The sequence below is a fragment of the Salvia splendens genome, chromosome 12 (assembly GCF_004379255.2).
Source record: "Salvia splendens isolate huo1 chromosome 12, SspV2, whole genome shotgun sequence".
Lineage (NCBI taxonomy): Eukaryota > Viridiplantae > Streptophyta > Magnoliopsida > Lamiales > Lamiaceae > Salvia > Salvia splendens.
Window position 1 is genome coordinate 1,920,645 of NC_056043.1, and position 23,602 is coordinate 1,944,246.

Consider the following 23,602-nt stretch of genomic DNA (forward strand, 5'->3'; position numbering starts at 1 on the left):
CATATATTCATTGACTGAATAAAATGGGAGACTCCATACATATTTATAATATGTGTGGATACAAAAAGATATGATAATTCCTAAAATATCTCAACAAATTAAATAACTAAAGATAGCTATGAATCAAAAGATAACCAAATATTTGGAGAATCCTAAGATATCCTAAGATATAGGGGGTTCGTAACACATGATGTCGGGCCGGAGTGTGGGGGCCGCCAAGGCGACGGAATCGCCTTTTTTGCTACAATGAAATCTGCTTGAATCCCTCAAAAGTCAAAACAATCTCTCTCCCTTTCACCATCTATTCGGTTAATGCCTGAAGGTCAAAGGTCTCATGATACAATCTTTAAATTTAAATTCATTTACTCATAAAAAAAAGGAATACAGAATTGCTAAAAAAAAGTTATTGGACCTAACTTTTGAAAATTATAATTTTTTTTTATGAATTTTAAGCTTGACATCTAATATCACAAACTTCGAGAGCTAATTTTCCACTTGCTAGATTAAGTGACAAATTTTACCCTATGTGGCTTGTTGTGGGTGTCGATGTGGATCGAGGACGAAGTTAGTGATATAAGATGTCAAATTTAAAGTTTGTAGAATAAAACAAATTTTCCAAAAAATTATTGTTATGTGTTACGTTTTCTTAATATTCTAGTAGTAACACATTATATACCATCAACATAGCTAAGTGGAACTTGAAGGTGTAATATTTACTTGTATTCTACTATAGTGAAAACAAGAAATTATACAATGTGAAAACAACATTAACATTTAACACTATATGGTCAAGTTTAGCCTAACATGAACTCATGCTGCTACTGCAGCAGGTGCAGGAGCCACTCTGTTCTCAGCTGGGATTTCCACAAATTCCGACAGAATCGCTCTGAATTCGTCACCTGTGATCGTCTCCTTCTCGATCAGGACCTCGACGATCTTATCTATGGCTTCCCGGTTGTTTCGGATGTGGCCCAACGCAATCTCGTACGCGGTATCCGAGAGCGTCTTGATCGCGACGTCAATGTCCTCCACGAGCTTCTCGGACATGGAGTTCCTCGCCATCATCCTCATGAACACGTCCCCACTCTGAGCGGACGAGTCCATCAGCGACCACGGCCCGATATCGGACATACCAAACGTAACCACCATCTACGCGGCAAAAATTACGGACTAGCTTAGACAATATATGAAAAACATCAAATAAATGCATGATTAGAATATCCTTCAGGCCACTAACTTTTTCCACCCACTTCTTTTACATTTCTTAAACCCGAGCCAAGTCAAAGTGAGACAGATAGACGGATGGAATATATAAGAATAGGTCATACATTCTACTAACTTTTTTTTTTCACTTACTTTCCTGACATTTCTTAAAACCCATGTCGAATCAAATTGTGACATTGATTCCCGTATGGAGGGAGTATAGCATAAGAAGGCTTACCTGCTTAGCCAAACCAGTGATCTGCTGTAGATCACCGGCTGCCCCAGTCAGTCACCTCGGGCTCACCAAATATGACCTCCTCGGCAGCTCTGCCACCGAGCCCACCAACAATTCTGGCGAAGAGCTGCTGCTTGGATATCAGGGTCGGATCATCTGCGGGGATGAACCAGGTCAGGCCACGTGCTTGACCACGAGGGACTAACGTGACTTTCTGAACAGCTTCATGCCACAGAGGTAGAGTTCTGCATCAAGAAAGCAAGCCTCGACGTTAAGGGACAACATATACGCAACCAGCAAAAGGTTGAAACTATACATAGAAACGAACAACGTTAATGGAGAACATATATGCTACCAGAAAGAGGTCGAAAATATGCATAGAAACGAACATGGTTCGTTTCTATGCATATTTTCAACCTTTAGGGATATCTCAAGGATCAAAAGTTTCAATCTTTCTTAGTAAACACTAGATTAGCCTATACCATTATGTACAGCTACGACGATTAGCATACGACACGCATATAATTTATAAGGGAGACGAACCCTCTGCAATTTGTCACTTACCCGCAAATGGCATGGCCTACTTCATGGTAAGCCACAAGACTTTTGCTCTTGCCATCAGTCATCACCGTTCCCTCCATTCCAGCAACTATCCGATCGATTGAATCATCGATTGCTGTCTTGCCACGGCGACCAGCCAAAATAGCAGCCTCGTTCAAGAGATTAGCACCACTAAAACCAGGCGTCCTCATGGCTATTATCTCGAGTGATACATCGGTGCTAAACTTTTTGTTGCTTGCGTGGACTTTCAGAATGTCGGTTCTTCCACGAACATCCGGGACATCAACAGAGACCTGCAAAAATTCGCAACGTTAATAATCCTTCTTCGAGTATTATAAGCAAAGAGAGGGTGCGAATTACCTGTCTGTCAAACCTTCCCGGGACCGGCTAGCCGATTCCCGGCGCTGGCCGGTCGCTAGCCGAACCATTGTAGGCGGCGAGCTCTAGCCAATCCGCTAGCCGTCATTGTAGGCCTGGAATCGGCTAGCCAATTTTTTTTAATTATGTAATTTTTTTATAATTTACTTTTTTTTAATTTAAACAAAATTATTGCATTTTCCCGTATCTGTGTCGTAAATTTAATTCCGTATTTGCGTGATTGTAATTTTTAATTTTGTAATTCCGTAATTCGTGTGTGGAAGAGGGTTTTTTTTAATTATGTAATTTTTTTAAAATTTACTTTTTTTTAATTTAAATAAAATTATTGCATTTTCCCGTATTTGTATCGTAAATTTAATTCCGTATTTGCGTGATTGTAACTTTTAATTTTGTAATTCCGTAATTCGTGTGTGGAAGAATGGTTTTTTTTTATTATGTAATTTTTTTTAATGAACTTTTTTTAATTTAAATGAAATTATTGAATTTTTCCGTATATGTGTCGTAAATTTAATTCCGTATTTTGTGTGATGGTTAATTATTTATTTTTAATAATTTGTTTATTGTGGTTGGGCTATTACTGTGCTATTACATGTCCAGTTGCTTGTTCTGATGATGTGACAGGAGGAGTTTTAATGCTGATGATGTGGTAAGAGGAGTTTATGGCTGGGTTACGACTGAGTTATTCTTACCGGAGATGCTCTAATGGTAAAAGTCAAATTGAAAAAATGCACATGCGAAAAAGTAAAGTGGAAGCACTGTTTGACAGAATGAGCAGAAAAAGCAAAATAAATGCCCAAATTAGAAAAAGAAAAATTAGGGTTTACCATCACTCCCCATTTCTGCAAAAATCCCCAATAATCACCTGTTAATCGGAGAAATCAAAGGATCCATGGATCCGGTAACTCTCCAGTTCCCGATAATATTGACCGCCGCCGATGAGCTGCCAGAAACGGCCGCGGAGCTCAAAGACGACATTCTCGAAGAAATCCTGTCGTGGCTGCCGGCGAAGTCGGTTCTCCGGTGGAAGAGCGTGAGCAAGCCTTGGCAGCGGAATACGTCTCCCTCTCCTCCTCTCCGATGGATGAGGACGACATCTACGCCTTTGTTGGAATGGGGTATAGTGCTGCGAAGAAGCGATTCGAGCTTCTGAGGATGGCGGCGAGAGCGGATGATGAGGAGGAGGATATGTTTTTCTGGCCGGAGATTCGATCTGTAGGAGGAAACAGCGACGGAAGCTGGAAGCGCGTTGGCGGAGGAACCTCTCAGTATGTTTTATGCCGAACGATTTCGCAGGTGGTTTACGTCTCCGGTGGGGTTTACTGGAGCTACGATGGATACTCGGTCGTGTGCTGCTACGATTTCGATAATGCTCTGTTTCAGATCGTCGCGTTGCCTAAAATGAGCCTCTCGATGCTCGAAACCAACAGCATTGCCTCGAAGAGCATGAGTTTAGGTGCGTTGGATGGCGCCCTCTGCGCGTCTCTGGTCTGCCCGGGGGACGGCCATGTCGAGCTCTTCGTGCTGGAGAGCGCCGCTGCGGGGCTGCAGTGGAGGAAGCTCTACGATGTGGAGACCAGGACGACGTTTTTGGAGCACGCGGGCGTTCTGTGGCCGAGGGGGCAGTACAAGGCGATCAAGTACCTGAGCCGGGGCGAGATCTTGATGCACGACTGGAGGGGGAAGTTTGTGATTTACAACCCGGTCACGAAGGAGGAGAGGCACGTGTGTGTGCTGGAGGATTCGCGGCTTGAGGAGGATCTGAGGAACGACGGGGTTGATGATCTGCAGGTCGTGTCTCACGTCCCGTGCCTCGGGAGGCTGAGGGAGGCCTTGAATGTGGGTGAGGAGGAAGTGCAGGTGATGAAGAGCTTGAATTTGTATGATGAAGAGGAACAGAGGTCTCTTGAGGAAGATGAATGAAATTTGTTGTAATACTCCATATTTGAAGTGAATAGCAAAACTAGAATAGAAAGGTGTGCTGTCTCTGCTGTGTAACAGAGCCTTGTATTATAGAATGAAATAGTATTAATCTATTCCAAATCAATTCCACTTCTTCTTCACCAAAAAATCCCAGTTTACTTGCATAATAATCAAGCCTTTCTAATCATTTTGATGCATCATTACATTACGTTACAAGTACAGAATAACAGATTTACATAACTACATCAAATGGTTTATTTTATGTCTTCAGATTTTCATGCCATTCTAAACATTATTGATGCATCATTACCAATCAAAATGCTTACCAATAGACTGATATGCTTGCTTCACAGCTCACAGTTCATTACAGTCTATGCTTGCTCAGAGCATCACCATCCGTGCTCTGGCCAAAGAGCACGGATGTGGGTCCGGACCCACTTTTATAACTTTTTTACTCCCTGCTCTTAGGCAAGAGCACAACACCCACATCCATGCTCTTCCGAAAGGACATGCTAAAGGATCCCACCATTCTATTATTCAATTTAAATAAAAACATTTCCACAATATTAAAATGCATTAAAAATATCCGAAATACTATTACAAATTACAAAAAAATTAAAAATTACATAATTAAAATACTAAAAATTAAAAATTACATAATTAAAATACTAAAAATTTAAAATTACATAATTAAAATCCTAAAAAATAAAAAATACATAATTAAAGGCTAAAAAATACCCCGTGGAAGACTATTCCGCTGGCCCTATCCCCAATGTTCTTCGGAGACCCCGTATCATTGCCAAATGTGAATCAAGTTGCTCGGGGGTCATATTTGACCTATCGGCCAAATTCAGTTGGGCCAAAAGGGTCCACAATGAGTTGAAGGGGGGTTGAGATGGCAAAAAGGGAGCGGGAGTGGGGGCGGATGGAGTCGCGGCGCGACGGAGGTTGGTCGTCGGCTTCTTCCTTCCTTGCGGCTGGCGTTGGGAACTACTCGGGCCGGTGTCGGGGCTACCCACATTAGCTCCGGCTAGCTGGCTAGCCACCTCATCCTCGCCGGCGTCGGATAGGGATACCGACCTCGACCGTTTGCTGGAGGAGCTGGAGGAGGATGATACGCCTCCCCTATACTTCGGATGCACACGCACCTCCTGCCAAGCGCTAAGGTACTTGAACGGTTTGTAATTTATGGATTGGTAGGTCGTCAAGGCGGCACTGATGATGTCGAGCTCGCTCCTACCGCTCCCCGCCGACCGCTCTTCCTGGAGGTAATACCCCTGGAACTTTTGGATTTCTTCGTTGGCTCTGAATATGACATTGCGCACCATACTCTCATTGTGCTCGATGGTTCCAGCCAGGCGGTTTTCATTGTACCGGCGAGAGATGCGCCATCAAAACCTATCCCCGCTTTGGTTCGTGCCTATCTTCGGATTTTCAGAGATAATCAAATAGGCTTTGAATAATTGATTCATCTCCGCCGGAGTTTACGGGGTGCGGACACCACGAGGAGTAGGAGTAGGAGCTGGAGTAGGAGTAGGAAGAGGAGGAGTTTGAGAGCCGTCGCCGCCTCTCCCTCCCGATCTGGGTTCGAGTGCCCACCCGTATTGCCCATCGGGGGCATCTTGGTCGTCCACCGGGTAAGGCCGGTAGCCACCCAGAACTTGAGGACCTTGGGTTTGAGGAGGGGCCGAAAATTGCGTTTCTGGACTAGGAAATGGTTGTGAGCCGAACCATTCGTGGTTCCAACCGCGGGAGTCGGAGGGATGATCGCCGGAGCCAGACATTTTTTTTGTAAGAGTGAAAGATTGAGAATTGATAAGAGAAGATGAGAGAATTTAGATGAGAATTGTGTAGTGTGGTGTGAAATTTTTTGTGTGGAAGTGGGGGTATTTATAGATGAAAATGTGAATTTTGGGGGAAAAATTGAAAAATAAATTAAAAGTGGGGAGAAAACGGATATAATTTTTTGGGAAGTGGGAAAATATTTTTTTATATTTATTCGGGTTTTTTAATTAAAATATGATTTTAAAAAAAATTGCCAACGACATTGCCGTTGGCCAATCAGGAAATGTCACGTCAGCTGCTCGCTGGCACGGACGTGCTCGATGCATCGAGCAGCGCCGTGCCAGCGGCAAGAGCGCATCGGCGAGCAGGGCGGTACCGCGCCAGCGGCACGAACGCCGTCCGTCGGCGCGAGCACCGCTGTGGATGTTCTAATGCTTTCAGACCTTTTCTTGTACTTGCTTCCAGAGCTCCCGGCACTATCCCCATCATCACTGCTAAGCAGATTTTATCAACAAATGCACAAAGAAATCTCAATATAGTGTATGTAAAATCTCAATATAGTGTATGTAAAATATCAACAAAAATGTGTTAGATATTTTTTTGTACTTGTGTTGATATCATCATGTCATATTATTGATATTTGTAATACACTAGGTTGATATAAAAAAAACCCATAAAAATGATCATATGATAACATAATGACGATATTACCTTTTTGTTGATATTTTGTCTATTATTTATTGAAATTTATGAGCTTTAATCTCTTCCACTTATTTTAAAATCTAACGGTGTAGATTTAGTCGTAGTTTTGAATTATGGTGTTATAAGCATTAGAAGATGACCCCATTGCACTATACGTAAACCTATTGGACTCATTGGATAGCAAAACCACGCACATTTTGCCCCAAGCTCGCCCGGTCCTAGACCTTACAAACGGGCTTAACCGGCCCAAATTTTTCCGAATCCTTATTTTATAAGCCTAGCCCAGTCTAGTCCAACCCAACCGAAATTCCGCCAAGCCAGTTCTAGCTTAAACTCATAATTTTGAATGCAAAATTGAAACAACAATTTACTAACTATAAACATAAATATCAGTACTTATACATACTTTCTATGAAAACTACTATACATATCACATGTGCTCATGTTGCCTACTGGTAGAGTAGTTAATGCCTAAAGCCAAAAGTCTTAGATTCGAGTCTACCTTGACGCAGCCTTTAAACATTTCTGCTTATTTATCCATTTCAAAAAACTATATATGACAGCTATAGTTCAAAAAAACATAGATGTTCAGAGACTCCCAACTCTAAAAATCTAGAGTTTGTGTAGGAGAAGGTGAGCACCATGCTGAGGTTGAGTAGTGATCAAACTGACAGGGGCATGCGTATACGAAGGAGAAAGCTCGAACGAGAAACTCCTCAGAAGCATTACCAATGCCATTTTCGCCTCCAGCATTGCAAACGCTTGCCCAATGCATATCCGAGGTCCCCATCCGAAAGGGAAGAATAAACCCGGACCCTTTTGTGCCTTCGCCACTCCTTCGCTGAATCTCTGCGGATTGAACTCCATGGCATTGTCTCCCCAAGTTTTCGGGTCGTGATGTAATATGATAGTTGGCAATGAGATCTGAATCCCGGCTGGTAAGGTGAACTTTCCCAGCTTGGTTTCCTCGCTCGTTCTCCGGCCAAGAACTACGGCCGGTGGATAAAGCCTCAACACCTCATAGAAAATCATAGTAACCTGCGATCAAGATCATCAAAGTTAGTTCACTCAAATACTTGATAAGATCAACGTGTTTGATTCGAATCCACTTACAATCTTGAGCTGATTCAGGCCGTCAAAATCTGGCGTTCGGTTGCCAAAGACTTGCATAACCTCCTCCCGAGCTCGCGTCTGCCAGTCAGGGTATCTGCTCAACAAAACCAATGTCCAAACGAGTAACACGGAAGTAGTCTCCTGCCCAGCGAAGTAGAACAGCTTGCACTCCTCGACTACTTGATCTATGGTTATCCCGAAGCTCTTGTTACCCCTTTCCTCGATTTCTTGGAAGTTGGAGGCCAACAATATGCTTAGCAAGTCCTGATGGCTGCTACCACCTTCCCCTGTCTTCATAGCCTCGACCCTTTTGCTGATGAGACCTCGAATCCTTGACTGGATTTCTTTCTCGATTTGTTTCATTCTCCGGTGCCTTTTGGTGGGAACGAATCTACAGCATCGAGAAAACAGATCATACAAGAAATACAACGGAATGCGCATTCAAAACGGATTCATATACTATGATATTACCTCCACCCGGGAATATACATAGAGCGCAAAGCTTGAATGATGTGCTCGACTAGTTCTTTCTGAAGCTCGAACACTCGTCTCCCTTCTTGGTAGCTGCTGCCGAACGCAGTTCTTGATATTGCATCGCCCGTTAGGTTTTGTAAATAAGGCCATACATCCACCTCATAAGATCCTTCCAACGAGATATTCTTCTCCCACGTTTTCAGAACTTCGTCACAACTCAAATACAAGGCCGGAATCATGAGCTGCGAACAAGCAAAATAGCGAGGAAAAGCAAATTTATCTCAATAAGGCCACAGAAACTTTAATAAGCCATTTCATCAATGAGCAGATTAGTTTGGCCTAAAACACTTCTATTACTCGTCTATAAGAGCACACAAAAAACTCCATTACAACGCAAATAGAAGGTACGGATCATGAGCTACATCCGAGCAAAATAGTAAGAACAAAAGCAAACTCATTTCAATACGTTATCCTATAACCACAGAAACTCGAATAAGCCGTTTCATCAACCACGAGATCAGTTTGGCCTAAAACACTTCAATTTCTCAACTACAAGAGCACAAAAAGAACTTCATCACAACTCAAATAGAAGGCCGAAATCATGAGCTGCGCCCGAGCAAATTAGTAAGGCATAAGCAAACTTATCTCAGCACATTATCCAATAACACAATTTTGGCCTAAAACACTACAAGTTTTCTACAACAACAGCACACAAAAAACAGGAAGTTGCATTAAAAAACCTTCAATTTCTCAAGATGGAAAGCAGGGTTGATGATTTTCCTGTGCTTGGCCCATTTATCTTTCTCAATGCTGGCAAGTCCTTGTGCAAGCAGCTTCGTCAGCGGATTCTGCTGCACCGGCTTCAGGTACAGATAGTTCTTGGTCAGCACCTCCTTAACCAGGTCCGGATCAGTCAAGACTATCGAAGGCCTCGGTCCGAACCAAATCAACGACTCATTCCCTACAAAAATCAATTCAATTCCAAACAACTTCAAACATTAGCATTGCATAAGCATTCATCACAAACAGAAACCCCCAAAATTGATACCTCTCAACCAAATTATGCCGCGAATTATGCGAAATCACTGAATTATCTCAAGCAAATTTGACAAATTGATGCCTAAATTAACCTAAACACTTCAATTTTCCAACATTTAATCATTAATCAAACCCTAATGTCATCATAGAAAATCGACATACCGTATTTGTGGATAGTGTTGAGGAGAAATGGAGAGACTCTCATCTTGATATCATCATCGATGTTGATTGGATTGTTCCCGGCTTCCATCACCGACTGCATTATCTCCTTCAAGTCGCCGTACACCAAGTTGTAGGAATTACCTTTGAACCCCTGCCTCGTGAGGGCTTCGCCGAGGCGCTTGGGAGTGATGTATGCCCAATTGAGTAATTTCCATGTGTATATGAGCGCTGTGAGCGCCAAAGCAGACGCGAGTAGTATTTGATACGCTGCTTCCATTTTTGGGTTTGAATCTGCTTGATTGATTGCGTGTAAACATCTCTCGCTGTATTTATATGAAGTACAGAAGTAGTGTTAGTCAGTGTCGTGGCTTTGTTGATATTTTTGGGGAAATTTTGAGTAATTTTGAATTTTGGTGGCGGAGAAGAACATTCGTCGTTATCAGTTTCGAGTTTCGAGAAGAGACGCGACGGCAAATTATAACCACATAAAAGAAAAAGGAAAAAGGAAAAAGGAAAAAGGAAAAAGAAAATAATGAGATTTATATTTTAAAATTGGCCATGATTTTTAAAATCATGAACTTTATGAATATTGTCAATATTTACAGCGGAAAGCAACAAATTTGTTCTTAATAATCCTATGACTCTATGATGAAAAACATGCTCGATCTTTATTTTTGATTTGAATACATGTATATCACACGAATTTTGTAACATCGGGTCTTCTGTTTAGCAAACTTCTCTCTACTACTATATCTTATCCCGCATCGCACCGTATGTGGCCGACGACAACACTCGAGAGAGAGTTCAATGAATTTGAAAATTAGAATCTAGTGTGCGAACACATGTCTCATTTATATTTTATTAATTTTTTAAATAGACTTTACATTTCACCAACTTATTTAATTCACTTTTTATTCCCCGAGTTCAAGAACTTAGGTTCAAGCATAACATCAAATAAAGTTTAAACAAACTTATAGTTAAAACATCTCCTCATCCCAACCATAGTTCTAGAGCTTGTGCAGAAGCAGATGAGCACCATGTTGCGGCTGGACCGTAACAACTGTGACGGGAGCGTGCGTATACGACGGCGAGAGCTCGAAGCGGAAGCGTCGCAGGATCATAGCCAGCACCACTTTAGCCTCCATCATCGCGAAGCTCTGGCCGATGCAGATGCGAGGCCCCCACCCGAACGGCAAGAACACGCCATGCTTCTTCCTCTGCGCCTTCGCCACTCCCTCGCTAAACCTCTGCGGATTGAACTCCAACGCGTCGTCCCCCCAAACCTCACGGTCGTGATGCAGAAAGATCACCGGCACCGTGAGAAGGACCCCAGCTGGGAGCGTCGTCTCTCCCAGCTTGGTCTCCTTGCCTACTTCCCGCCTTAAGGCAAGTATCGGCGAGTAAAGCCTCAAAACCTCGTACAAAATCATGGTAACCTGTGATGGGATTAACTGTCAGAAAAAAAAAATCATGGTAACCTGTGATGGGATTAACTGTCAGAAAAAAATATTGGTAGGGGCTGTGCTTTCTAAATTTATTTGAAAATATATTTTAAGGTGATTTATATCATCGATAGAGGCTTTTGCATAACAATTCAGATAAATTTAAAAGACAAGAAAAAAAGCAAAAAGTTTAGTGGGGGCTTGGCTTAAGCCCCCTTGAGCTCACAATCTTGAGGTGATTAAGGCCATCGAAATGGGGCGTTTGATGGCCGAAGACTTGCAAGATCTCGTCCCTCGCCTTCGTCTGCCAATCCGGATGTTTGCTCAGCATAACCATAGCCCAGACGAGGAGCGAGGCAGTTGTCTCCTGCCCCGCTAAGTAGAAGAGCTTGCACTCTTCGACTACATCGTCCATGCTCATCCCGAAGCTCTTGCTGCCACGCTCTTTGATTTCTTGCGAATTCGACTCTAGCAATATGCTAAGCAAGTCCTCTTGCCTGGCTTCCTCTTTTCTCATCGCTTCAACCCTTGTATCGATGAGATCCCCGATTATGGAGCGAACCTCGTTTGCTATTTCAGCCATTCTCTTGTTCGTTTTTGTGGGCACGTATCTACGAAAGATATGCAGACTAGCTTAGTATATACTCCCTCCGTCCCACATAATTTGGGAAACTTTGACCGGGCACAGGTTTTAAGAAATGTAATGAAAAGTGAGTTGAAAAAGTTAGTGGAATGTGGGTCCTACTTTTATATATTAGTTTTATAATTAAATGTGAGTAAGAATGAGTTAGTGGAATGTGAGGTCCACTACCAAAAATGATAAAAGTGAAATGGGTCAAATTATGTGGGACGTCCCGAAATGGAAAATTGGGTCAAATTATGTGGGACGGAGGGAGTATTGATTACATCATAACTAATGCAAAAGATTATTGTCTCAAGCCTTATGATTTATGAAGTGGTTAATAGAATATGAAAGTTATCATTCTTTTATCAAATACGATAATTCGGTAGAGATTTCCTAGCTTTCTCTGATGGAATTATGGTGAAAGGAAATTGTTCACCTAATTTAAGTTGAAAATCTAAATCATATTTTTCTTAGCGTTTTTTCATCAGATGATGACAGGAATTCCTAACAGACGTGAACATTGCAAATTAAAGCCATGCAAGTTAAAAGGACTTGAACACTATAGTTTCCTTTCTTGACTATTTAGTAAGATGGGATTTACCTCCATCCCGGAATGTATAGCGATCGCATGGCCTTCATGGCGTAGTTGGCCTGCTCCTTCTGCATCTCGAAGATTCTCCTACCTTGTCGGTAGCTGCTGCCGAATGCAGTTCTTGATATTGCATCCGCAGTTATGTTCTGCAAACAAGACCACATGTCCACCTCCAACGAAACTCTCTTTTCCCATTCACTCACAACTTCTTCGCAGCTCAAAACGAAGGCAGGTATCATTAGCTGCACCCGAGAATATATACACGATGAGAAATTAGTACGGACATTAATCCAGGGGCGAACGCAGAAATTTTTTTATAAGAGCTATGTCTCCTAGTAATATTTATTCGAGAATATATTTTTAAGCGATCCAGAATGGTAGCGGGTTTGCATAACAAATAACGTAAAATTTGGATTAATTTGAAGAGAGTAAAAAACCTTGAGTTTGTTGTGATGGAAAGCAGGGTTGATGATCTTTCTGTGCTTGGCCCATTTCTCTCCCTCGTAGCTGACGACTCCTTGCACAAGTTGCTTAGGCAGTGGATTAGCGCTCTTCGGCTTTGGGAATGACTCGGATTTGGTTAGAACCTCCCTAGCTAGCTCCGGATTCGCTACCATGAGTGTAGGGTTTGGGCCAAGCCAATAAAACGCATCATTTCCTGCAAATTGTTGTTTTTGTATAGTACATTCAAGTTCTACATTAGAGTATCAATGCAATCAACTTACAATTAATAGAACTAAATATCTATCATTCTTCGAAATTCTTCACTTCCAATGGCTATTGTACCATTCAAAACAGATGATATGGAAATTGGTAAAGTAAGAAATATAGAAAGAAAAAGGGTTTGGAGTATTATTAGTACATAATAGGTTGCCTCATAAGAGAGAAAAACATACCAATAATAAAAGTGACCTAATTTAATGGGACACACCAAAGCTGAAAAAGAAAGATTATTTTTATGGGACGAATGGATATCAAACCAGCCAACTAATTTATGCCAAATCAAAAGAAAGAAAAATAACGGACCCAACAAAATATTTGAATTTCAAATTTGGTGCAATTTGATTCCTATCCCTCAAAAAGACATATTACCAATTGTTTTTAAGATGAACTGCTAATTTTCTACTCCCTCCGTCCCTTAAATTTTGTCACAGTTTGACCGGACATGAGTTTTAAGAAATGTAATGGAAAGTGAGTTGAAAAAGTTAGTAGGTAGTGGGTCCTACTCTTAAAGTATTAGTTTTATAATAAAATGTGAGTGATAATGAGTTAGTGGAATGTGAGAAAAATGGTAAAAAGTGAAATGTGACAAAATTTGTGGGACCAACAGAAATAGAAAAAATGTGACAAATTATCAGGGACCGAGGGAGTATATATCACATCTAACTTCAAATTCGAAGCAAGAGAACTGAAACCACAATATAGGTCTCATGACTACTCCGGTTATCACCCATTGGATTTAATATCACCTCTAAACATCACTTTTGAAGCAATCATCACATCGAATATAGTTTAAAACAAAAATCTCGAATCACTTTATAAAAAGCATACCAAATTTGGAGAATGTGTTGACAAAAAAGGGAACAACTCTTGGCTTGATATCATCATCGAGATTGATGGGCTTCAACTTGGCTTCTTCCGTGGCCTTCATGATATCTCTCAAGTCGCCAGTCACCAGTCTGTATGAATTACCATTTAGCCCCTGCTTCCTCAGGGCTCTCTCCAGCCGCTTCGGCTGCAGGTATGCCCAGTTTAGTAATTTCACCACAAGAGCAATAGAAATAGCAACAATTATGGATAATACGAGTTCCATATTTGATCGATTTTGTTTATCGAGGAAGATTATCCGCTTAATTCTGTTATTGCATCTGCCTTTTTTTTGTAGTTATTTTATCTCTTCGATTTTGGAAGGTTCCTTTTGAATTAGAAAGACCAGGAAAAGTCGTCGATGCCTTGATTTGAATAATGAAAAACACTATGCTCACCAAATTTATTAAAAAATGCATAGAAACTACACAACTTGGTGGGAAAATAATCTTACACCAAGAGAAATTCAAGATGATAATCAAGATCATTATTTGTTGGAAGAGAAATAAAAAATTATCACTAATGGAAGAGAAATCAAAATTGATCTTTACTTCATACCCTTCCTAAAGCTATGTATATGTGTGAAGTTTGGTGGGGAAGGTAGATATAAACCTAAAAATATCTCTTCTTTTTTTCACTAAGCTAAATCGTTTTGTCTCCTCAATTCTTGAAGACTTTATATTCAATAGTCCACATTGACAACTCTAGATTCAATATCCACATTTTGTGTCTTTCATTTTTTTCATATATAATTTTTTGTTTAATTTTAATTTTATATGCTTAGATCGAATTATTTGTATCTAGGATATATATTTATGTTTTTCGGATTTTAATGGCCCTTTTATTAGATAAAAATGAATTATTAGGATGGATGAATCTAAAAGTGGGATATATAATTCTTAAAAGAAATTATTTTTAAAACAATTATTATTTACAATTTATTATACTGCAGTAAATATTATTAAAATAATTAAATTAATGATAAGACGTCATGAATAGTAAATCAATATTGGGACACTGAATCTCCTTTTAGAATAGATGGGTTTGAATTAAAAGGACCAAAAATCTATTGGTCCACGAGATAATAATACTTATACACTGTAAAATCAGATTACTAAAGGCCCAAAGTCTTAAGAAACAAAAGAATAATGGAGTTAAATGAGTAATTAGAAATTTTGTTTATGTATTGATATGAATCATCAAAGTCCCCCACCACCATTACCACCATTATCAATCATTGAATCTTTCTAGAGTATGAGACTTAGAGCATCTACAATGGCGCCTAGCGCACCGCCCAGCCGAGCCCCGGCGCTAGGCGGTGCGCTCGGCGAACCATTGCAACCGCCTAGCGGTTTTCCGAAAAAAAATCGCCTAGCGCTAGGCGATATACGGGCGTTCGGCGATCCGCTCGGCGCCATTGCAGGGTCCGGATCGCCCATCGGTTTTTTTTTTAATTTTCGAAACACTATATATACGCGCTTTGCACGTCATTTTCATTCGCACCACTTGTTTTTAAATTTTAATAGTATTATTAAATTTTCCCGTATCTGTGTCTTAAATTTAATTTCGTATGTTGTGTGTTTGTTAATTATTTATTTTATATAATTTTGAGTGATGTGGCTAGGCTATGGCTGGACTATTTGCTTGTCTTGATGATGTGACAGGAGGATTTTTAGGGCTGATGATGTGGCAGGATGAGTTTGTGACTAGGCTATAATTGGGCTATTGCTGAGCTATTCCTATTGTGGATGCTCTTATAACTAATTACAAAAATTTGGTTTGGGTAAGAAAAAAAATTGAATTGGAGGAGAATATGCAAAGATTGACTAACCAGGATTGGTTTTTCACAAAAAATGGGAATAAAAAATCAATTATGATTGAGTTGACCTAACTATAATGGGAAAAATGTAAACAATCACATTCCATTTTTTATTAATTCACAACTCCAATTTTGGAGATATATATGTGTTTATTGTTTTATTAATATGCATGTGTTCATTGTTTTATGTTACTGGTTGCCAAAGCATATCATTATCTATTTGTTTAATACAATTATTTTAATTTTAATGCTTCAAAAAATTATTATTAACATTATTAATTCTTCAGATTAATTAAAAATCAAATCTGTGATCACATATAATGCATGATTCTTGCATAGAATATGTAACAAAGCATTTCAATTTTTATAATCATATAAACAAATCCGAAGTGGCAAGTAAATAGCCACACAAAAGTAACTGTAATTAGAGAATAAACAGCAAACTTAATCTCATCTACTATCCTAAACACATGGTAAACTAGACACTTAATCAGAAAACATGTCCCTTAACAATAGTACTGATTGGTGAAAAAAATGTCCTAACACATGCACACTCCCTATCTCTCTATATAGCCATGAAATGCCACCCTAAGAAGCAAAAATGGAAGTCCATTTCCAAATACTCATATCTTGTTTCATCTTAATTGTCTTAGCACACACATGGAAGATACTAAACTCGATGTATTTGAAGCCGAAACGTCTAGAAAAACTCTTAAGAAGTCAAGGTTTCAAAGGAAACCCTTACAGATTTCCCTATGGAGACTTGAAAGAATATGGACAAGCCCTTCAACAACTCATGTCCAAACCCCTCAGTTTGGATGATGATATAAAGCCAAGAGCCATGGCTTTTGCCTTCAACACCATGCAAAAGCATGGTATGTGTGTGTGTGAAAAAAATTAATCTTGAATGTATATGAATCTTGTGATGATCTTCGTTAATTTGTGATCCATATCCCCTCGTTAAGGGCCTTGGAGCCCGTTTGGTGTTGTTATTTTGGGCCTTGAAGTCGCCAGAATTATGGTTAAGTCATTGTTGTTATTCTGATTCGTTTTGTAATTTATCTATGAATAATTCTCTAGTGCATATTTTGGTTGTATTTGTGTGCCCGTGTTTTTTTTGGCCATGTTAAATTCTTCGTGTCGTTTTGGTTAATTTATTGTTGTGGTGTTTGTGTGCGCTATTTATAAAAACTATAGTGCATGGAAAGAGTCTTGTGACGATCTTTGTACATTTGAGATCCTTATCCCCTCATTAAGGGCCTTGGAGCCCATTTGGTGTTGTTTTTATGGGCCTTGGAGTCGCTAGAATTAGTGTTAAGTCACTGTTGTTATTCTGATTCGTTCTGTAAATTTTTTATGAAAAATTATCTAGTGCATATTTTGGTTGTTTTAGTGCGCCCGTGGTTTTTTTGGCCATGTTAAATTCTTGGTGTCGTTTTAGTTAATTTATTGTTGTGATCGTTTATGTGCGCTATTTATAACAATAATAGTGCAGGGAATGAGTCATTCTTCTGGCAAGGGCCAAAGCCTTCGGTGATCATCACGGACATCGCCCTAATAAAGGAGGTGACGGCGAAGCACAACGTGTTCTCTAAGCCGACGACGCCAAATCCGCTCACCAGCTTGTTCGCGCCGGGGGTGGTGACGCTGGAGAAGGACAAATGGGCTAAGCATAGGAAAATCATCAATCCCGCTTTCCACATTGAGAAATTGAAGGTTTTTTACACATTACTCCTAGTTTTGTTACATTTCAGAGTAGTACATATTAATCTTTGATCATTACTATATGCAAAGGTTAATAGAATTAAATTAATTGATGTTGTTTACACACATATTTTGTTGAATTATTGATTTATGTATAAGATTTATTTTGAAATTAAAACATTATTTAACTCAACTTATAATGAACTTTAACAAATATCCAAAATTTATATCTTTATCTTTCTTGATATGAATTTTAAAACAAATAGGAATTAGCAAAGTACTCCAAGAGATATGAATTGGTTATAGAATTAAAGCTACGAATTCCAAATTGCTACTTAAATACAATAATAATATTATTAAAAACTTACTATAACATTCCTATGAAAATTTAGAATTGCTATGTCCCTGCATATAATTAACATGGTACAAAATTTATTTTAAACTGTCCCATAAATAATGGCTTAAATGCCTTAAATCCATAAAAAAAATGTCAAGTGAGAGTATGATTTAGTGGTGTGAAAGGCTTTCCTTTTCTTGAGCAGCTGATGGTGCCTGCGTTCAACCTGAGCTGCGAGGATGTTCTGTCCGAAATCGAGAACAAAATGTCGCCGGAAGGAGTGTGCGACCTCGACTTCTGGCCATATCTCGAAAATATAACCAGCGACGCCATTTCAAGAACTGCATTCGGCAGCAGCTACGAAGAAGGTCGGAGAATCTTCGAGTTACAAAAGGAACAAGCCGACCATGTTCTTGCCGCCCTGCGTACAATATATTTCCCGGGATCACGGTAATAGATACTCCCTCCGTCCTAAGTTAATTAAAGCGTATTTCTTTTTTTAGACATCCCAGACTAAATGTGTCCTTTCCCTTTTAGCAAAAATCAACCTTTTAAATTCCTTTCTATTATCTACTTATTTGACAATAGAAGTCTCATTTTATCATTCTGGTATGTCGGTTGTCATTTCACATTTTTTTTACAAATAGCAAGTAGGCTTAATATTCACTAATTTATTTCGTCCGCATTTAATTATAAAATTAATATATAAAAGTGTACTAACCTTTTCAATGGAGTAATATTTACAAGAACACTAATCAAACCTTCTTCCATTTTGTCTAACTCTGTCTCTGTGTGTAGGTTTCTTCCAACCAAGAGGAACAACAGAATGAAGGAGATCGAAAGCCAGGTCCGTCCCATCGTCCATGGCCTCATCGACAAGAGGGTGAACGCCATCAAAGCCGGAGAAGCCATCAACCCGGACTTGCTCGGGATGCTGTTGGAGTCCAACTTTCAAGAAATCGAACAGCACGGAAACAAGAGTTTCGGAATGACCATCGATGAGATCATCGAAGAATGCAAAGTTTTCTACTTCGCGGGGCAGGAGACCACCTCGACGTTGCTCTCGTGGACAATGGTTCTGCTGAGCAAGCATCAAGAATGGCAGAAGAGAGCCAGAGACGAGATTTATCATGTCTTTGGCAAAGAGAAGCCAAACTATGAGGGATTGAGTCAGCTCAAGACGGTGTCGATGATACTATTCGAGGTGTTGCGGTTTTACCCGCCGGTGGTGGCTCTGCTCCGGCACGTTACCGAGGAGATCAAGTTGGGGAAATACACATTGCCTAAGGATATTGGTCTTAACATTCCGGTGCTGTGGTTGCATCACAGCCGCGAGTTTTGGGGGGATGACGCGATGGAGTTCAACCCGGAGAGGTTTAGCGATGGGGTGGCGAAGGCGATGAAGGGCCCCGGCATGTTCTTCCCCTTCGGATGGGGGCCGAGGATATGCCTTGGGCAGAACTTCGCGATGGTGGAGGCGAAGGCGGTGCTGTCGATGATCTTGCAGCGGTTCACCATCGAGCTGTCGTCCTCGTACACGCACGCCCCTCGGCTCATCTTCACGTTGCAGCCTCAGCACGGCCTGCACTTGACTCTGCGCCATATCTAGATATGTTTTACATTTAGTATCAATCAGTGGCGGATCCAGAACTGGAAAATAGGCTGAATGAAATGATAAAAAAAAAATTAAATGTAATACTCCAATATATTCTTAACGTAAAATAAACAACATAACTAAAATTCAAGTAGCACTAGCGTCTATTGACAGCCACGAGTATTAATATCTTGAAAACGTTTCAATTTGTTTCGAAACAGTAGCGAAGATGGAACTTTCATTATATGCCACCTAATTGTTCATGACATAAAACACTCTTTCAACAAACACAGACGATATCTGTAGAGATCAAACAATTCTGGATTCACTATTAACCGAGACCTCTTTGGTCTTGTTACAAGATGGCTCAGTCAAACCATCAACCAAGCGACTGATAAGAACAATGAGTCTAACTATTACAGTCAAATACACAATAGCTATTACAAACTAAGTCCTCGAGCTTAATCCCTTCAAGATAAGCTCCAAACTGGCCCTGCACACTCAAAACCCTTGTTAGCAACACAAGATAACAGATCCACTCGGATCTAGTGCAGAATGACTAAGGAATACAGAAAGAAACACAAGTAAGCAACAATCATCGGCTCAGCCACCCGCCAATGATACAAGCCTATTCTCCAGAACACCGATCCTAAGGAGCACAGCCGAATCCACCAGTGATTAACCTCACACTCCAGATTCCAAGCCTAACCAACTCCTACACACCAGATCTGAACCGTTCAAGAATAGTCTCTCACAGAAAACCTCACACTAGAAACCCTAGCTCTCTCAAAACATCAGCAACCGAAGTGGTTGCCTGCTCAACTACTGTAGCAAGGTCGACTACACTTCCAACCGTGAGAAATCACAAGGAAACCGCCGGAGAACCGTCGGCGAAGAAAGCAAAAGAGAAGAGAGGAGAGAGAGCGTCTGAGAGCTTCGAGAGAAAGAGAGAGAGTGTTTTTTAATAGAATGAGAAAACCAAAGAGACTAACCTCTCACATAACAAACACATCTCGCAATCCAACGGCTGAACACAAGGATCCGGGTGAGAGGAACACGTGGCGGCATCTGGAGTGAGAGATATGTGAATTGGGTCAAGCCCAATTCAGATACACATGGGCTCCAGAAAAATATAGGCCCAAATGAAGGTCCACCATAATTCAACATACTCCACCTTGGACTTCATTCTGGGAAACCAGCTTGCACCAAATGGCTAAGGTGTAAAATCATCACAGCCAACATGGCAGTTCCCACATCACCAAGAACAAAGTTCACAAGCTATAGGGACACCACCAGGTCTGCCTAATAGGCTCCAGAGGGGCTGACACCCATTAGCCTATAGAACTTAGTGCCTGCAATCACTAGTCACCCTTACCACGGTAGACTAAGTGATTGAGGTCTTTTTACCCCGGGACATGCACTTATCCAAAATCAAAATGCAAAAACTTAATGCAGAAAATCAGTTTTTCAAGAGGTAAGCATTTAGTACCCATGTCAGCTGGGTTCTTATCTGTGTGCACTTTAGAAAGAAAAACTTCACCTTTTTCTACAATATCCCTAATGTAATGAAATCTTACATCAATATGCTTAGTTCTATCATGGAAAACAGGATTCTTGCACAGTTGAATAGCAGATTGAGAGTCAGAGAATACCACAGGAGGAGTTTTCACAAAGTTAAGTTCAGAAAGTACTCCCTTTAACCACACAGCTTCTTCCATAGCTTCAGTGATAGCAATGTATTCAGACTCAGTGGTAGACAAGGCAACAATGTATTGCAATTGTGACTTCCAACTAATGCAGGACCTACACACAGTAAAAACATAGGAAGTGGTGGACTTCCTCTTATCCATGTCATTAGCATAGTTAGAATCAACATATCCAGCAAGTTTAACACCTTCTTCACACTTAGAATAGTATAAACCATACTTTGCAGTATGCTTCAGGTATCTCAACAACCATTTCAAAGCTTCCCAATGCACAGGACCAGGATTAGACATATATCTACTCAAGCATGAAACAGCATAAGCAATATCAGGTCTAGTACTGACCATTAAGTACATAACAGATCCAATAGCATTAGCATAGGGAACTTTCTTCATGGAATTGATTTCAAGATCAGTTTGAGGACAAAGGTCTTTACTCAACACAAAATGAGCAGCTAAGGGCACTGAAGCAGGCTTAGCATCATACATGTTAAATTTTTTCAGAATTTTGTACACATAGGGTTCTTGATGCAAAACAAGAGTATAATTCTTTCTATCCCTGAAAATATTAATTCCCAGAATTTTCTGAGCATCCCCTAAGTCTTTTATGTCAAAATTCTTGCTCAAAGCAGCTTGCACAGCACTTATGGTTTTCAAACAAGGACCCATGATCAGCATGTCATCAACATACAACAACAGAAACACAGGAACAGTACCAAGGTTCTTCACATACAAGCAAGCATCAAAAGTACTTCTCACAAAGCCCAAATTGTGCATACAAGTATTAAACTTAATGTTCCACTGCCTAGGAGACTATTTAGACCATATAGAGCCTTTTTCAGCAAACACACATGATTAGGAAACTTTGGATCTACAAAACCTTCAGGCTGTCTCATGTATATGGGTTTATCAAGATTACCATGCAAGAAGGCAGTTTTAACATCCATTTGCTTTAATTCCCAATCAAAATGAGCACATAATGAAAGCATTAACCTCACAGTAGTAAACTTAACAACATGAGCAAATATTTCAGTATAATCTACCCCCTCTTGTTGAGTAAAACCTTTAGCCACCAATCTGGCCTTATACCTCAGCCCCTCCACCTCATTCTTTAGCTTATACAACCATCTACAGTCAACAACAGAGGCACCAAGAGGCAGAGGTACAAGGATCCAGGTCATATTAACTTTCAGAGAATTAATTTCCTCAATCATTGCATGATGCCACTTATCCCAAAACCTAGACTTTGTAGCCTGCTTATAGGTTTGAGGCTCATCCCCATCAGATTCATGTACATTGAAAGCCAAGTTTATTAGAGCAATCAATCCTACATACCTAACAGGTTTATTCACATTCATCCTTCTGGATCTATCCCTAGCTAGCACATAATTGTTCAAAGTAGAGGCATCAATAGCATTTTGGATTCCAGAAGGACTGTTCAACAAGTTCTGAGCAGGCACAGCAGCATTCCCCCTATTAGGACTAGCATGCATATCATCATGAGGTAAAGCCACATTATTAACATCATTATCAGGTAAATTTCCCTCAAGGGGTGTTTCACTAGGAGTAGAAACTGGTATAGAGTTCCAAAATGGTGGCTCCACCTCACTTGAAGTATCCACTGGATGCTCCACAACAGTGGGTATATCTGTGGACTCCACCTCACTAGGAGGGTCACTGTCCACTTTCTCTAGAGCTGAACTATCAGTCATTCTCAGACATTAGAATTCATTTTCATTAAAGATTACATCCCTGCTGATTATGACTTTAAAACCAGGCTCATCTCTAAGCCAGATCCTATATCCTTTAACACCCTCAGGATAACCCAAGAAAACACCCTTCCTAGACCTAGGTTCAAGCTTGTCAGTTTTAGTATGCACAAAAGCAGAGCAGCCAAACACCCTTAGGTGAGAAAGATTCAAGGATTTTCCAGTAAAAACACATTCAGGGCACTGCCCCTATAAAGGAACAGAGGGAGATCTATTTATCAGATAAGTAGCAGTCAATAAAGCTTCACCCCAAAACTTCTTTGATAAACCAGATTTTGAAAGCATGCATCTAACTTTTTCAAGTAAAGTCCTATTCATTCTCTCAGCAACTCCATTTTGTTGAGGAGAATATGGGACAGTTTTATGCCTTTTAATACCATGCCCAACACATAAGTCATCCATTTGTTGATTACAAAATTCAAGACCATTGTCAGTTCTGATTCCTTTAATTTTCTTTCCAGTTTGGTTTTCAATCAATGTTTTCCAAGTAGTAAATTTTCCAAACACATCAGATTTATGTTTCATCAGAAAACACCACACTTTTCTTGAGAAATCATCAATAACAGAGAGAAAATAGACAGAACCAGAGTGAGATGACACAGGAGCAGGTCCCCAAACATCCATATGCAGATATTCAAGCACATTCTTACTCACATTAGTAGGAACAGGTGTAGGAAAGGTCACTTTATGTTGTTTACCAAGCACACAAGTATCACAGAAAGGTAATTCACCACAGACATCAGAATCAGATAGAATGTCATGTTTTTTCAGAATATTCATACCCTTCTCACTCATGTGGCCTAGCCTATTATGCCAAAGTAAAATTTTGTCAGACTTTACAACATTAGCAGATGCTTTT

The 23,602-nt window shown here is 40.2% G+C and overlaps 3 protein-coding genes and 1 pseudogene across 3 annotated transcripts; 1 reads left to right on the forward strand and 3 right to left on the reverse strand.

The window, feature by feature from the left end:
- Positions 1–789: 789 nt before the first annotated feature.
- On the reverse strand, positions 790–2,607 carry LOC121758364 (annotated as a pseudogene).
- A 4,531-nt stretch (positions 2,608–7,138) lies between these two features.
- LOC121756803 (cytochrome P450 72A397-like) lies at positions 7,139–10,001 on the reverse strand. Its single transcript, XM_042152197.1, has 5 exons — positions 9,572–10,001; positions 9,112–9,332; positions 8,369–8,613; positions 7,898–8,288; positions 7,139–7,822 (listed from the first exon to the last, which is right to left on the reverse strand). The coding sequence occupies exons 1-5, from the start codon at positions 9,846–9,848 to the stop codon at positions 7,397–7,399; spliced, it is 1,560 nt and encodes a 519-aa protein (XP_042008131.1). The 5' UTR covers positions 9,849–10,001; the 3' UTR covers positions 7,139–7,396.
- Positions 10,002–10,399: 398 nt separating this feature from the next.
- LOC121757180 (cytochrome P450 72A397-like) lies at positions 10,400–14,125 on the reverse strand. Its single transcript, XM_042152696.1, has 5 exons — positions 13,782–14,125; positions 12,668–12,888; positions 12,240–12,472; positions 11,240–11,624; positions 10,400–11,007 (listed from the first exon to the last, which is right to left on the reverse strand). The coding sequence occupies exons 1-5, from the start codon at positions 14,041–14,043 to the stop codon at positions 10,579–10,581; spliced, it is 1,530 nt and encodes a 509-aa protein (XP_042008630.1). The 5' UTR covers positions 14,044–14,125; the 3' UTR covers positions 10,400–10,578.
- A 2,112-nt stretch (positions 14,126–16,237) lies between these two features.
- On the forward strand, positions 16,238–19,286 carry LOC121757179 (cytochrome P450 CYP72A219-like). The gene is made up of 4 exons (XM_042152695.1): positions 16,238–16,511; positions 17,132–17,352; positions 17,883–18,127; positions 18,476–19,286. The coding sequence occupies exons 1-4, from the start codon at positions 16,238–16,240 to the stop codon at positions 19,284–19,286; spliced, it is 1,551 nt and encodes a 516-aa protein (XP_042008629.1).
- Positions 19,287–23,602: the final 4,316 nt, after the last annotated feature.

Excerpts from the sequence above, each read along its gene's own strand:
- LOC121757179 (XM_042152695.1), top strand. The coding sequence starts at position 16,238 with ATGGAAGTCCATTTCCAAATACTCATATCTTGTTTCATCTTAATTGTC. Across the intron at positions 16,512-17,131 it reads CAACACCATGCAAAAGCATG|GGAATGAGTCATTCTTCTGG; the intron begins GTATGTGTGTGT and ends ATAATAGTGCAG. Across the intron at positions 17,353-17,882 it reads TCCACATTGAGAAATTGAAG|CTGATGGTGCCTGCGTTCAA; the intron begins GTTTTTTACACA and ends TTTCTTGAGCAG.
- LOC121757180 (XM_042152696.1), bottom strand. The coding sequence starts at position 14,043 with ATGGAACTCGTATTATCCATAATTGTTGCTATTTCTATTGCTCTTGTG. Across the intron at positions 12,473-12,667 it reads TCCATCACAACAAACTCAAG|CTAATGATACCTGCCTTCGT; the intron begins GTTTTTTACTCT and ends TCTCGGGTGCAG. Across the intron at positions 11,625-12,239 it reads CTATACATTCCGGGATGGAG|ATACGTGCCCACAAAAACGA; the intron begins GTAAATCCCATC and ends TATCTTTCGTAG.
- LOC121756803 (XM_042152197.1), bottom strand. The coding sequence starts at position 9,848 with ATGGAAGCAGCGTATCAAATACTACTCGCGTCTGCTTTGGCGCTCACA. Across the intron at positions 9,333-9,571 it reads CAACACTATCCACAAATACG|GGAATGAGTCGTTGATTTGG; the intron begins GTATGTCGATTT and ends TGATTTTTGTAG. Across the intron at positions 8,289-8,368 it reads ATGTATATTCCCGGGTGGAG|ATTCGTTCCCACCAAAAGGC; the intron begins GTAATATCATAG and ends TCGATGCTGTAG.